Source organism: Miniopterus schreibersii, assembly GCF_964146895.1.
Source record: "Miniopterus schreibersii genome assembly, chromosome: 8".
Taxonomy (NCBI): Eukaryota; Metazoa; Chordata; class Mammalia; order Chiroptera; family Miniopteridae; genus Miniopterus; species Miniopterus schreibersii.
The window spans coordinates 42837753-42852639 of NC_138109.1; the positions used below are offsets into that span (position 1 = coordinate 42837753).

At 38.6% G+C, this 14887-nt stretch overlaps 1 protein-coding gene across 3 annotated transcripts in view; it reads right to left on the bottom strand.

Moving 5' to 3' along the window:
• WLS (Wnt ligand secretion mediator) overlaps positions 1-14887 on the bottom strand; it is a 133612-nt gene that overhangs the window by 89021 nt on the left and 29704 nt on the right. For 2 of the 3 annotated variants that reach the window (XM_081144444.1, XM_081144446.1), the window contains exon 2: positions 5584-5856. In XM_081144444.1, coding sequence (XP_081000570.1) covers positions 5584-5856 — 273 coding nt within the window. Of the gene's footprint in view, positions 1-5583; positions 5857-13992; positions 14094-14887 lie in introns of those variants that run through there. The other variant, XM_081144445.1, reaches the window with a different exon arrangement.

The following is a 14887-nucleotide window of genomic DNA, read 5'->3' on the forward strand; positions in this document are numbered from 1 at the left end:
GAAAGCTGAGTTAAGACATGTCAAAAAAACCCAACCCTCCTTCTTTGATCTCTGCACCCAAGTTCCTCAAAAGGAGCCCCATGGAGAGCCTGAAGTTATGCTAAGTATGTGACTTGCAGTTGTAACCAGAAGAGTGACATTCTATTAGAAGTGGGCACCATGTTAGCCTACACAAACGTGTATTTCACAAATACATACATAAATTGAGTGAGTGACTGAAACACACTTTAAAAAGAATGAGATACACCCACTCTACAGGATATTTATTTTCAAATACAGAATTTGGTGTTACAGAAAGATCTAAGCCAATCACACGGATAAGCATTCATTTTCCCCAATGATTAAGCATACATCCAAATGCCAGGTGTTTAGGCTGACATTTTTCTGATACCTTTTTTTAGTCTGCTCCCTCTCCCTCTATGTCCTAACTCTGGAGTAAAAACTGAAGTCTTATGTCCCTTACAGAAACACCACGTTTGTGCCCTGACAAACGGGTTAATTCCACGCCTCTGAAATGTTCAGAAAAAGCCATGACTGACCCAATCGCAGGTTTCCAGATAGGTCTGCGCAGAATCTGTAATTGGTACTCACTGCAAGGGCAATTACTCCCATTTCTAGGCATCTCTGTTTCTGGACTCTTCAATTGGCCTTCCTTTCCCAGACCTTGTAGACTATTACTTTAAAACTATCGCCATTTAAAAGTTGAATTGGCTAATACTTTCCATACTTATCACCAAATGACAACTGTGGGTGTTAATAATGTTTATGCTTAAAAGGTGAAAAGTAGGGGTTTCTGTTTCAAATTACTTTTTCAAATGTGGGTTATTTTTTTTGCATAATATGTATGGAATATCTTCTTTCTCAATAATCAAATATGATATACACATTCTCTAACCACTTTTATTACTATAAATTACCCTTTAATGTCACCATTTTCCCTCCAAAGGATCAGCCTGATTTAAATCTTGGAATTGATAAAACAATGACCAGCTTTTAAATCATATGTCAATGCTTCTCTAGTTCCTAAGGGTTTGTCAAGATCTCAAATCCTAGCAAAATCTGTATCACTTTAAATTGAAAAGTTTAAAGGAGCCCAGCTGGTGTGGCTCAGTTGGTTGAGCATGCTCCCATGCAACAGGAGGCTGCCAGTTCGATTCCAGGTCAGGGCATATGCCCACGTTGTGGGCTTGATCCCCAGAAGGAGGCGTGCAGGAGGCAGCTGATCAATGTTTCTATCTCTTTCTCCCTCTCCCTTTCTCTCTCTGAAATCAATAAAAACATTTGTTTTAAAGCTTAAAGGAAATAAACATTTAACCAAAATTATTAGAAGTCATTTATTTTTATTTTTTATTTTTTAAATATATCTTTATTGATTTCAGAGAGAGGAAAGGAGAGGGAGAGAGAGAGATAAAAACATCAATGATGAGAGAGTCATTGATCACTGCCTAGCCTGCAACCCGGGCATGTGCCCTGATGGGGAATCGAACCCCGATCGCCTGGATCCCAGGTCGACGCTCAACTGCTGAGCCACGCCCGGCCGGGCGATTAGAAGTCATTTAAAATATAGAGCCTTTAGATTATTTAATCAGCTCAAAGACCCTTAAAAGATAGGTTAAAAACTCTGACCATATATCTATTAGAAATCCCAACTTTAATTTCATAGTCCAAATAAAAAAATCTCTTTTTTATTTGGAATCTGAAATTCATTGCATAGATGGCCTAGGAAAGCTTAAAGAAAAAATAGGACTGGTCTTGACTTTTCCTTACATTAGAGGTAATATTGTTACAGCTGAATCTTTGATAAATAGAAAGTCATCCACATATAATAAGATCTTGTTCACCATACTCCCAGTCTCTTTTTTCCTGTCGATTTATTGCTGTCAGAAAGGCATCCAAATAATGATAAAATGTAAAAAGTAGACAGGCAGTCTCATGCATTCCTAAGTCTATCATGTCTTACAAATATTACAATTAAAATACATGTATATATATATCAATATCAATGAGCAAAGACATGCCATCACTCTTTAGTCAATGTCTTCACTGTCCATAAACGAAAGTATAGAGAGTAGATTTAAGGAAAAAAATATTTCCACAAACCCAACATGTAACTTTCTCATATTAAAGTTAATAATATCCCCTGCCCACTGCTCCTGCTTAAAAATCAAGTATTTTTAAAAATCTGGTGTTCTTGAGGCTCTATGATTTCAGCTATTTTATACATTTATTGACAGAACCATTAGTTATCTATCTTGTTAATTTAAGGATTTTTAAAGATAAGAATCTTTAGTAAAACCTTTTTCTAGATGAGGAAAAAATATATTTTGGAGCCTGGATACACATTCACACTTAATTTACATAGATAGGGTGTCCCCCCAAAAATGTATACACACTTTGAATAATTATAAAAATTCCAATGGGTTAAATCTGAAAAGAGAGAAACACCAATTGAACTATCAGCTGTTAAAGTATGTATACATTTTTGGGGGGACACCCTGTAGAAATATTTTATCAAAGCATCACCAACATAGGCATTTTTGATGTTTAGGATTAATATTTGCTGGGAAGTAATTCATCTGTAAAGTTAATACGGTATATAAGTAATAGGTTCTGACAGCCAATTAGGATGTGTGTGCGGCGGGGGTGTTTCCCCACACATCCAGCAGTTCTCAGATACCAGCAAGGTATCCTACCCTTCACCTCAATTCTGACACTGCCCCGAGATAGCATCAGATTCCACAAATTAAGGGCTCAGTCTCAGAAGAACTACCCCCACTTCAGATGCCAATCATAAGCCCAGGTTGTCACCTGTGCTTCTGACCAACTGACTGTAAATCAGAGGTTCCCATGACCACCTTGTTATGTTCAATTAGTTTGCTAGAACAGCTCACAGAACTCAGTAGGCTACAGATTATAAAACATATGAATCAATAGCCAGATTAAGAGATGCATAGGGCAAGGTCCCAAACAAAGGAGCGTCTATCCTTGTGGAGCTTGGGGACCTGAACATGGAAGTGTTCTGGTTCCCCAACTGGGAAGCTCGCCAAACCCCCTCCTTTTGGCTTTTTGTAGAGGCTCCATTACATAGCCACAGCTGATTAAATCACTGGCCATTGAAAACTGATTCAGTCTCCAGCCCCTCTCTCCTCCTCAGAAAACGAGAGAGCGCACACGTGTGTGTGTGTTTGCATGTGTTTGCGTGTGTGTGTGTGTGTGTGTGTGTGAAAGTTCCACTCCTCTATTTATGGTTGGTTTCCTTGGTAACCTGCCCCTATCCTTAGGTGTTTTCCAAAGTCACCTCATTAACATAAGCCCAGTGGTGGCGGAAGGGGCTTGTTATGAATAACAAGCCACACAGTTCACCTTTATGGCTCTGAAGCATTTTCAAAACCTCAAAACAAGGGCCTGAATGTAACAAAAGATGCTCCCAATGCTTTTATGGCTCAGAACATTCCAATGGTTGGGGGACCGAAGAGCCAGGAACTGTGGACAAAGACCAAATATATGTGAGAAATATTTTTTGCTCATCCGAATGACCAATGATATATTTCTTATCAATCGCAGTCTCACAATATTGCATGTGCCTCTCATAGCACATCTCTTTCTCTCCGGTGGGTTCAAGGGTCTGTTTCCCAGCCACTGTCTGCCCTAACCCCTTCAAAGAACATGTTTTGTTCAGCCTTGTATCCTCAGTGTCTATTGCTTAATACAGGGCTGGGACTTAAACGAGTGAACGAATAAATGTGTCGCAAAATCTAGGAATAAGCCAGAGTGCAAGAGAATGGGGCAAGGAGCTACTACTCGAATGCTGCAGGCTGTTGTTTGGATCCGGCCCTTCAGGCCAGCTGGTCCTTCTTCCTGCTAACCAGAATGCCCCATCCCCATTCCCAACTCCTTGTCAGGGTTTTCACTCTTTAACACTCACCTCGAGTGAGTGTCTGCTCACTTGTGCACACGCACAAGCATGTGCACAACACATACAGGCCAAGGCAGCCTTTCCTTTCCTTGCTCTCTGCCCTTTTCTTTATGCTCCTCAGCCTCCCGGGGTGCCTCAGTTGCAGCACCTAGCACACCATGCTGTAATGATTGGTTATTTCCCAGTCATTTCCACTTGAAGGACAGTCTTTCTCTGTATTTGCAGGTCCAGCCATCAGTACACTGTCTGGTGGTAGTGGGCACTCAAAAACATTTTGAAGTAATGGGTAAAAGAGTAAATGAATGGGGAGGGGAAAGTCTGCATTATAGAAAATTATCTCAGCATAATCTGTTTGATAAGATGCCGATCAGGTACATACTGTTTCAACTTCTAAACAGAGTAAATTAATATGATTGTATATCAAGATTATTGCTGATATAGGAAAATTACAATTAGAAAAAGTGCTTTAATCCACGGGCAGGTCCCAGGCAGAGCTGCTTTCAACATACTTTTCCCCTCTCACCCCTGATCCTGCTTCAGTCAAAAATGCTTTCTCCCTTCTCACCCCAGGGTTCTCTATGTTTTTCCCAGATGCCGCATGAGGCTCTTCCCCCCAGAAATCACCCAGTGATCTCTTCCTCACAAAATGTGTATATGCCCCATGCTCTCACAGTCTTGAATCACAACTGGGTAAGCTAAAAATATAACCTGGTTTTGTGGGAAAATGGGTGCTCATGGGTTGACATTCCCATTTTGACAGAGATCTTTTTCTAAGGCAATGGCTTTACTCAAAGTCCAGAGGGAAAAAACATTTGAAACATGGGACCTTTCAGAAATCCTCAAATCACTCCACTGGAGTGAGCTCCCTGGTGGTGCCACAGAGGTGAAGGGGTGAATGTGCCACTCTGGCTTGAGCTGAAGGCCATCAAGACCCAGCAGAGTCAAGAAAAAATGTTACCACTCCCTTAACTGCCTAAACGAATTTCGATAGTGGGACTGGCACAGAAAGAGAGCTTTACCACAGATAACTTTTTATCTGAAAGACTTAACCTGCACGGCAGGGCAAACTTCTAATTACCAAACATCGAATTGCCCTCCACTCCTTTGAAGCTCCAGGTCTCTATCCCATTCATGAGCTCAGGATGGCCTATTAAGCTTCCATTACCCAACTTGCCCTTGAGTCTCATATCTTTGGGGCTCCCATACATATGAAATTAATTTTTTTCCTCCTGCTAACATGTCTTACATTAATTTAATCATGAGACCAGCCAAAGGAAGAAGGAAACACTTTCCACCCCCACCCTCACCCTCACCCCCAGAGAGGTAATGGAGCTTAGCAGTTAGGGCAGGGCTCTGAAGCCAGGCTGCCTGGGTTTGAATCCACTCTCCACCCTTCTGACCTCAGGCAACCTTGCTGGTGCCCAAGTATTTTTTCCCCCCAAGTTTTTTAACTGTAAAAAAGAACTACCCCTATAAATTGGTGGGTTATACTACCCACTATAAATTGGTGGGTGAGCATACTCAGAAAAGTGCCTAATAAGTAGTAAGGCATTGATGATTGTCTGCTATTAATATTAGCATTTTAGTGTTATTAGAAGTGGCTCTGAAAGAACCTGAAGAGAGAAATTCCCCAAGGTAGGAGAGGAAAGAGGGGAGAGCGCACTTACTGATTTGGTTGTTCAGCTTGAATGCAATGTCCAGCTGCAGGATAATCAGCATGAATTGGAACCAAGGACTCATCTCCATGGAGGGGAGAGGAATGTGGACAGAAAATACAATGTCATTGGCTTCTATTTCCCTTGGAATTGCTTCATCGATGTCTCGGATTTTGTGGCAGTGGTTGGTCCCCCAAGGAATGAACCATTTTGTCTTGTGATGGTTTTTACGAACATCCACACATTTCACTGACGTGTAGGACACTGCTGTTGTGGGCCCTGGAGCTGAAAAGAAAAATGTTTTACTGTTTTAGAAAAATTATCCAATGAGGTGCTAATTTCTGGCTAACATTCTTTCCACTGCTGTTTTCTCTCCATTTTTTGGTACTGCCTTCTATAATTTGGGATCAATAATACCTAGGGTCTCCCAAATCTTGGTGAAGATCCTTCAGGGACCTCTGTAGGTATTGTAAAGTATCCCCAAGAGACTTCCCATTGTGTTTTCAATCACTGATATTTATTAGAAGAATATATTTACAACCTGTTTGGTTTAGTTACCTCCTCACTCCAAAATGTATGTCATAAAAATCCAGTGCTTCAGTTCCCACCTGCCTGTGGACTTGAGGGCTCTAGTGGTTCATAGACGACAGTGTCTGGTCTGAAGCCTTGGGTCTGAAGCCCGCTTAAACAACTTACTCTCAGCTAATCTTGGGCAAACTGGTTAAATCTACAGTACCTTCACAACCCTCATCTGAGAAACAAGATAGTTGGTTTCTAAGACTCCACCAATATAGCTGGTTTCTAAGATTCTTAACTCTAAAATTTTACAATACTGCTTTTGATTGAGAGAAAGAACTATGTTAACCTCAGGTTCCCTCTTAGAGTGGTACCTATCAGAGGGTGGGAACTCAAACATTGACTGATACCTCAAAGGTATACAAAAATATAATCCATACATTTCAAGAGAGAACATCATATTTGAACAATATAACATTAAAGAACACTGTTTTGTGATTATAAAGTGATTATGTGATTACAACAGAAAATTTGCAAAATATAGACATTTTAAAGTTTGAAACAACATCCCACTAGAGGGAAGTAACCATTATTAGAAAATACCTAAATACTATCTTTCTTTTCTATGAGTGCACAAGTATATAAAAATTTATACATGAATTAAATTGTATGACCTTAAAATACATACTATTATTAACACATTTTTTACAAAATGGGATCATGCCATACATAGTTTTGTAGCTTTTTGTTTTCATTCGTTGCAGAGTAGCACAGTGGTAAATAATACTGGCTCAGGAACCAACTTGCCTGGTGTCAAATCCTGGCTCTCTCATTCTAGTTGTGTCACCACTAATCCACACTAGGAAAGCTTTGGGTGAATTATTAAACCTGTCTGGGTGTTATTAGTTTTATCATCTCTTCAATGGCAATAATAATAGTGCCATTGTGTACATTAAACAAGTTAACATGAAAAGTGCTCAGAACAGTGCTTGAGCACATAAAAAGTATAAAATTAATATTACCTATTATAAAAATTTCCCCATAATAAAAAATTTTCAACCAGCAGTTACAAAATAATCAGATATACTAAACTGAATTTACCTACACATCCCTTAGTTTGTAAAGGTTGTCTATAAATAAGAAAAATTCTTTGCCTAATATTTTTTTGTTTCTAATCTATCTTAACTTTTCCATCTGCTGTCTAAATTTATTTATGGCATATTTTAATATTGATAAGATCCAAACTTTATATAGAATCTCTCTTTTCATTTATGTTTTTTCCCCATGTTTTTGTCCTTAGAGAAAACTTTATCTTCAAATTCAATAAACAGGCACCTTTATTAACTTCCAGTTATTTTTAACAATTTCATTTAAAAAAATATTTAAATAGTTGATACTTCTGGAATTTGTTTTGATATAAGAGATGAGGTAAGGTTCTAGTTTTTTATTTTTTTAAAACATTTAAATTATTCTTTACTGACTAGACTTTCATTGATTTATGACATCACCTTTATCCTATCTATAACAATAGATGCTTCTGGACAATCTGCTCTGTTTCATGTATTGGGCTATCAATTCATGGTCCAACACAACACTGTTTTGGATTCTGTATGTTGATGGTGTGTTATCAGTGTCTGACAGAGTAAATCCCCTTCCCTCTATTGCTGGGATTTTCAAATTTATGTCCTATTGCTGGGATTTTCATTGAAATTACATTAAATTTATAAAGGAATGTGGACAGAATCAGCATCCTTCCCAACATTAAGTGTCCCCATGCAAGAACAGTGACTGCTTCTCCATTAACTGGAGTTCATTTTTACATCTTTTTGAAAAATTTTATAGTTTTCTTCATATCTTTAAAAAATCAATTTGTAAAACGTTTCTCTGAAAGTTAGTAGTGAAAGAAAAGCATTATAAGTTGTGTTTTATGTGCATAGTTTAAATGTGTTTAATTCTGTAAATATATTTGGCATACCGTGCTTTCAGACCTTTTGTGAGAAGGAATCATCTCTTATTTAATGGAGATCAGATAGCAACTAGGGAAATATGTAAAGCAAGAGGAAAATCATGTAGGAGGCAAAAGTGTGTATTATTAATATTTTTCTCGACACCTAATGCTCAGATACACATTTTTTCTATCTCTAAATATCTATCCTAAATTCTGAGAAAATGTTGTTTGCAGAAAGTCTGACAATGCCTAATAAAATGTACATGAAACCCCAGCACTACGAAACTCTAGCTGAAAGTCCTTCAATGTAGAGTCCTGAACACTGCGGCATGGAGTCACCACTAATCCATGCCAGGGAAGTTTCTCTTTAAAACTCAAAACTGTATCGCAAAGACATTTTACACCTAATTCATCTACAACATCTGGCTTATTATTGGAAATAGGAGTCTATCAATTGGTTATCCAGCCTCAGCTAACTAGCCCACTGACATTAGAAAGACCAATGGCACATTTAACTGAATCCCTTTTAATGTGGTTGGAGAAATAAACAGGGAGACAAAAGTCATGAATTCTATTTTTGGCTAACATGCTCAAACTGACTATTTGCAGCAAAAAATAGTGACTACATTTTAAAACTTCTATTCTTCCAAAATGAACCTAACCTTTTTCTTTTTTTTTTTTCTTTTGAAAAACAAGTTTTCCCCTCCTTAGACCAAAATGAAAAATAACTAGCTGAGTTCCTCAGCTAAGCTCCAAAACCACATTCCAAACTTAATAACAGAGAAGCTGAGCACTTTACGGGCACAAAGGCTGCATTTTTAATGGACACAGTGAGCGCCTGCCTTTGTAGTGGCCTGAATTATTTTCATTCTTTCATTAGTCTAGTGTTTCTTGCCTAAAGAAAAACCCCAGGAATACTAATATTTTCATAAAGATCATGACCATGAACTTGGAGAAACCTCAAATGCATCTCCAGCTATACCATGAGAATCACAAATATTTTCCTTCACATGAATAAATTAGTTCTCTGGGCTCAAAAACCTTTGCATAACTTAAAAGCCTGAAGAAAATTCAATATTTTCAATTTTTCTAGTAGTGCTCAAAAGGCAAAATAGTTGTATTGTTGGAGAAAGTAAACAGAAATTCTGATATTCAAATATGGACAGTAAATGCTTCCCCACTAATGTATTTATAGCTCAAGACAACTTCCTACTCCAGTTAAAAGTGAATTCCCAGGTGTTCCTTTACGTAGGAAGCCTATCAAAGTAAACTAAAAAATAAAGTTTATAGCTAATAGCTGGTTGCCTAGAGTAGGTGTTTTCATTCAGTTGTAGCCAAAATTGTGACTACATGTATCACAAAACAGTGTCCAAAATCAAAAGAAGTTTGATCTGTCATTAAATTTTTAAAAAGTGTGATAGATTTTACTGTAAGAGAACAGAGTGAAGTGGAAGAAGCTAAAATTATCTGCAACCTTTGAAGAAGCTACAGCCAACTAACAGGTATATGAAATGAAGGCCTTACTTAGAAACCAGAGTGGTTCTAGGGATTAATAGACTTTGTGTATTTAAGAAGGGGCTGGATGGATTCAGGTCAACAAATTGAGTCATGTTTACTCTGGTGGAAGCTAAAAATAACCACCTCTCAGTATTCCTAGGATAGTAATGCAATCACCCAGCTGCCTCAGCATACTTTATAAATGTCCCCTCTATCCATCCGTAGCATTTCGCTGAAAAAAAAAAAGGGGGGCCAAAAGCTACCTCTATATCAGTACAATTTAGTAGACAGAGCAATATGGCCAAAAATGAGTATGCCCAGGCACTGTGGATGGGGTAACTTCTGGTAGGTAAGAAGACAGCATTTAGAATATGCCCAGAAGTAATAAAACCACAGGCTGCTTCATTGAAAACTCTGGCACATTTTGAGTTCAGTTCTCTTTACTATGCCAAACATAGGCCTTTTTTCCCCCTTTCCTTATCTGTATTTCCACACAGGATTTTTGGCCTCCACCTCTCTACTGTAGTACAAGAACTGTGAAATGTGATATTACATGACATTTCATTTTAAAATGATATGAAATCAATAAGACTTCTAATGTAAGGTTGTGAAAAAATGCACAAATACAACTCGAAGCCTCTTTGAAAATTCAGTGGCCCCTCAATTATGTACATTACTAAGGCTCATACTACATTCACCAAATACGTCCTGAGTGCCTACTATGCACTAGCACTGTTAGGGGATGGAGTGAACCTAACAGACACCAGCCATGTTGAATGTACAATAATGGGGAAAACAAACAAAAACCAAATAATTACAGGAAAAAGTAATTATAATTGTGGTGAATGCTACATTTATCCTGGCATTACCTGAGAAAGGGCAACATTTAGATATTTGGGAGGTAGGGAAAATGAATGCTCTAGAATGAGGCAAAAATTCCATTCATCATCACAATGCAACCTTGAATAAAAATGTTAAGTGGACAATGACTAAACCTGTACTTCTTTTGGAAGAATATTCATTGACTCCAGTCAGCTTCCTGTTATGGCATCTCAAATGGTTGTCCAGTTTACAAATTACTATCTAGCCAACCACTACCGCTATCATGCTCAAAGTTGAGTCAACATCAAATCATTAGCCCCTACTCCCTCCAGAACCTGTAATTAAAGAGTTGGACAGAGATGCAAGACTTGGTTGCCTCCTAGAAAAGTTAAAATTAAAACAATATGTTGACATGACACATGGTCTCCATTTAGGCCAACACAGACTATTTATTTCTTTGCTTTATTCAAGTGAAAAAGATTCCTTTAGCAATTATCTAGGAGTATTCTTATTATGTGAGCACTGTGCTAACTAAAGATAGAGACAATGACAGTCCCAGACCTAAAGTTGCTCATGGTCTAGTGTGGGATGCTGAGAAGTGGGCAGAGGAGTACATCCTGATTGAAACTTGCTCTGACAGAAGTTTGTACAGGATCCATCAGTTGGAAAGGAGGTAGGGGTGGGGGGAGTTGCTTGCAGAAGGCTTGGACTTAGGCTTGAGCTTATCCCTCAAAGAGAGCAAGTGTTTGTTAGCCTGGGGGAAAGGGCGACATAGCCAAATGGGGAAGGTTCTGAGGAAGACCATGTGCTGGGTCATAGGATACCTAGGAAATCACAGTATGTTCTGCAGATGCCTGTGCTTGAATATTAAAAATTTTTTTTAAAAGTCATTTAACAGGTGAAAATACAGCACCACCCCTAACTTTGTTTTAGCTCTTTGCTTTCTCTAACCAGTGGCATAGTTCTACTAGAGGGCCTTGGCTTCTGCTCCCAACAGTCTCTGCTCCAGTCTGTAGAGCAACATGAAGAAGAAATAATAAACAGAACTACCAATAACAAAGAATTTTTATTTGGGGGAATCTTTCCTTCTAAGACACCTATGTCTGTCCTGTAAGTTTCCACAAGGCTAGACCATGAGATCTGCTGGAAGACAGTTAAGCAAGAGTGTGGTGGGGAGGGAATGGAGAAGCCCCACCTCTTATTCTAGAAACTGGGCCTCCAAAGAGCCTTTGAAGTCTAGATCATCAGATAATAGCCTTCACCTAAATAACAGGAAGAATGTCTGCTTTGCAACAAAAATGATATTTAAAATTAATCTTCTTTGGGCTACAAGGGTAAGGAATGTGGAGAACAGACCAGTTAAAAGGGTAATGCATGTTTATAAGCATTAATAATCATCCTACAATTGCTAGCAGATAATTTTTGCTACTGACTCAAGAGGAGGTTGATTTAACTCTTAAACTCTAGTCTCAGTTTAAAAGCTGCTATAATGATCTCTGGACCTGTAAAAACATGAATGCTTCATTTATTAATCTATATTTTTAATAATTTTATTTATTTATTTATTCTCTACTTTGTTCCCTAAAAGGTTTTGGGTTACTAGAAAGTGAATATTAGACTTTACTTTTAGAAAGAATTGAGGCTACTTTTAAAAGATAGAATTAATGTTTGGGGGCGAAGAATTACTTGGTCTATGTGTATATCTACAAAAGTAGAGAACAAAAGCAATAGTTGGATAATGTTAGCACCCACAACTTTCACCTGATCTATAAAGCTAAGTGACTCAATATCCACTTCACTTTGTAAAGTAGAGAAAAACTTCTACTGCCTGGCTATGGATGGTATTTATAAGATTCTATATAGTAATTCTTTCTTATCTACAGGGGATACGGTACAAGACCCCCAGTGGATGCCTGAAACCACAGAGAGTACTGAACCCTACGATACTGTTGTTGTTGTTTTCCTGTACATACACACCTTTTCACTTAAAGAAAGCACTTTATGGCTTCTCTTTGGCCTATCCAAATTGCCAGCATCACTACTCTTGTGCTTTGGGGACATTCTTAAGTAAAATAATGGTTCCTTGATCACAAGCACTGTGATATTGAGACAGTCCAATTGACACTGAGCCTGGCTACTAAGAGGCTACTGGGCAGGTAGCATGTACAGTGTGGATACACTGGACAAAAGATAGAATTAATGATTCACATCCAGGCAGGATGGAGCCGGACCACGAGCGATTCCATTATGCTACTCAGAACAGCAGACAATTTAAAACTTATGAATTGCTTATTTCTGGAGTTTTCTATGTAATATTTTTGGACCATGGTTGACTGAGGGTAACTAAAACCATGGGTAAGGGGGGACAACTGTACTCAACTTGGTTCTAAACTTTGCCTATGTGCGCATCTGTGCTTGCCTCAGTGAGAATTCGTATGAAATGCATTGGGCATTCAGGCCTTTAGGTAACTCCAGGGTTTGCTTAGGATTTTTCAATGTGCCTCAAGGAGGGGTAGGAGGAGAAGAGGGAAAGAGGAACATAGGTGGCAGAAACCAAGGAGAACAGATGGGTTCCTGTTATTTATACAACTACAATTTTTATTCAAAGCCCCCAAGCACTCATTTAACATAAAAGGATCTTCAGCTAAATTTAGAAATTAGTTTTTGAATGTGTTAAATTGAGTTCCCACAGAGAGTCTGCCTGTCTTTCTCAAGCTCAAAAACCTCCTACTTTAATTGTAGTTAAAAGGAAACATGTGGGATATACTGTACAACTGATGTAGCCAGATCATATTATCTGGTTGAATTGTGAGGTTTTAGACAACCAGCCATTCTTTCAGCTAATTCAGTTTACCATTCCCTCCATGTCAGTTCTCAGTATCTGCCACAGCGTGTGTCTAAGTTTTAGGATGTCTCACTATAATGACTGCTTCAAAATTTTCAGCTAGAAAGTATAAATACTTGTGTTAAACTGACTTAGTACTTTGGAATTAACTGACTCTGTCTGTTACTTCCTTTACTGAAATTGCTCTGAAGTTATAATGGTCAGACATTCACGTTACCTCTGCCACCGAATTGGAAGATAAAATTCTCCTATATTTCAATATACCAATTAAATCTTACTAGATTACTAAGTGAAATATTATTTCACAATTCAATCTCAATTACTGGAGAGCTGAGAGTGGGTCTGCAGGGCCAAGACCTGGAGAAGTGGTTTTCGGAATTATCCTAGCTGTGCCCTAGTGTATGTAATGGGGTGCCCTAAGTGACATGTAATTCATTCTTGCCGGCAATTTTCAGTAAGTAATTAATTATGCTAACATCTGTTCTAGGAAAGCTACATTTTCAAACACGGCAGAACATTCCTCTACACTAAACTACTACCATGAAAACACACACACACACACACACACACACACACACACACACACACACATCCCAACCACAGAGCTGAGTTGAATGCAAAATAATCTGTACTGTACACACAAAGGTCAGGCACTTATATAAAAACAGTTCCCTACGACATAAACTGATGAAGAAATGACATAGACATTTTGACAGCAAACTTTTAAAATTGCAGCAAACACTTGTATAATTCATTCTGACTTTAAAAACATTGAAAAATGTTTTATGCTTACATCTAAGGCTGATGAGGATTTTAAAATGCTTGGCCTGCAACCTCAATTGTTTTGGAGCCAAAGATGTAACAGCTTCGAAGAATAGAAGAATGACTCTATATTTGTCAGAATCGACGCGGCAAACAAGCAGCACCACTTGGCTTCCATTACTTGCCTGGCTTGGATCCCATGGAACTGAGGAGCGTTGGAACCAAGAGGGGAAAAAAAGTAGAGTGCTTTGGGACACTGAGCCAAACTCTTACATAGTATTTGAAATGCTGTGGTAAACATGAAATTACTTTAGGCTCAAAAGATTGGTGCCAGCTTTTTCCTCTTTAGGAAAAAATAATAAAATGCACAGAAAGGGTCCTGCCAGGGACTTAGCACATGAAATCTGCCAACCATTAGACGTGCTAATTGGGGGAGCAACACTGAATGCTGAATTCGGATGAAAAAGGGCCCCTCACCTTTGGTACGCTGCAGCAAAGAGAAGCTAAATGAAGAAGTGCGGCGGAATACAAGTCCTGATTCTAACCTCTATCCCTGAAAATTACCTGCAATGACTGTTTCTCCATCGCTCCAGAAATACTCAAAAGGGTAAAAATTAAATACACATGAAGTGAACACAAAAGACCTCCGTAGAAAAACCAAAGGGCTCATCTGTAGATGCTATTGCTCATTGCTCGGCAAACCAGTCGCCTGGGCTGAATTTTTGACTTTCTGCCAGGGCTTCAAAATCAGGCACCTTTCAGCCAAAACGCTGTGGAATGCAGCCAAGACCACCTATGGAAAGTGAATTACAGCGCCTTATAATTTACTACCTTGGCTATGATCTTCCATAAAGCCAGCATGGCGGGTGAACCAGCTCTTGTGTGGGAAATCTCTGGGCCCTCGTAGAGGCCCCAAAGCTGCCCTG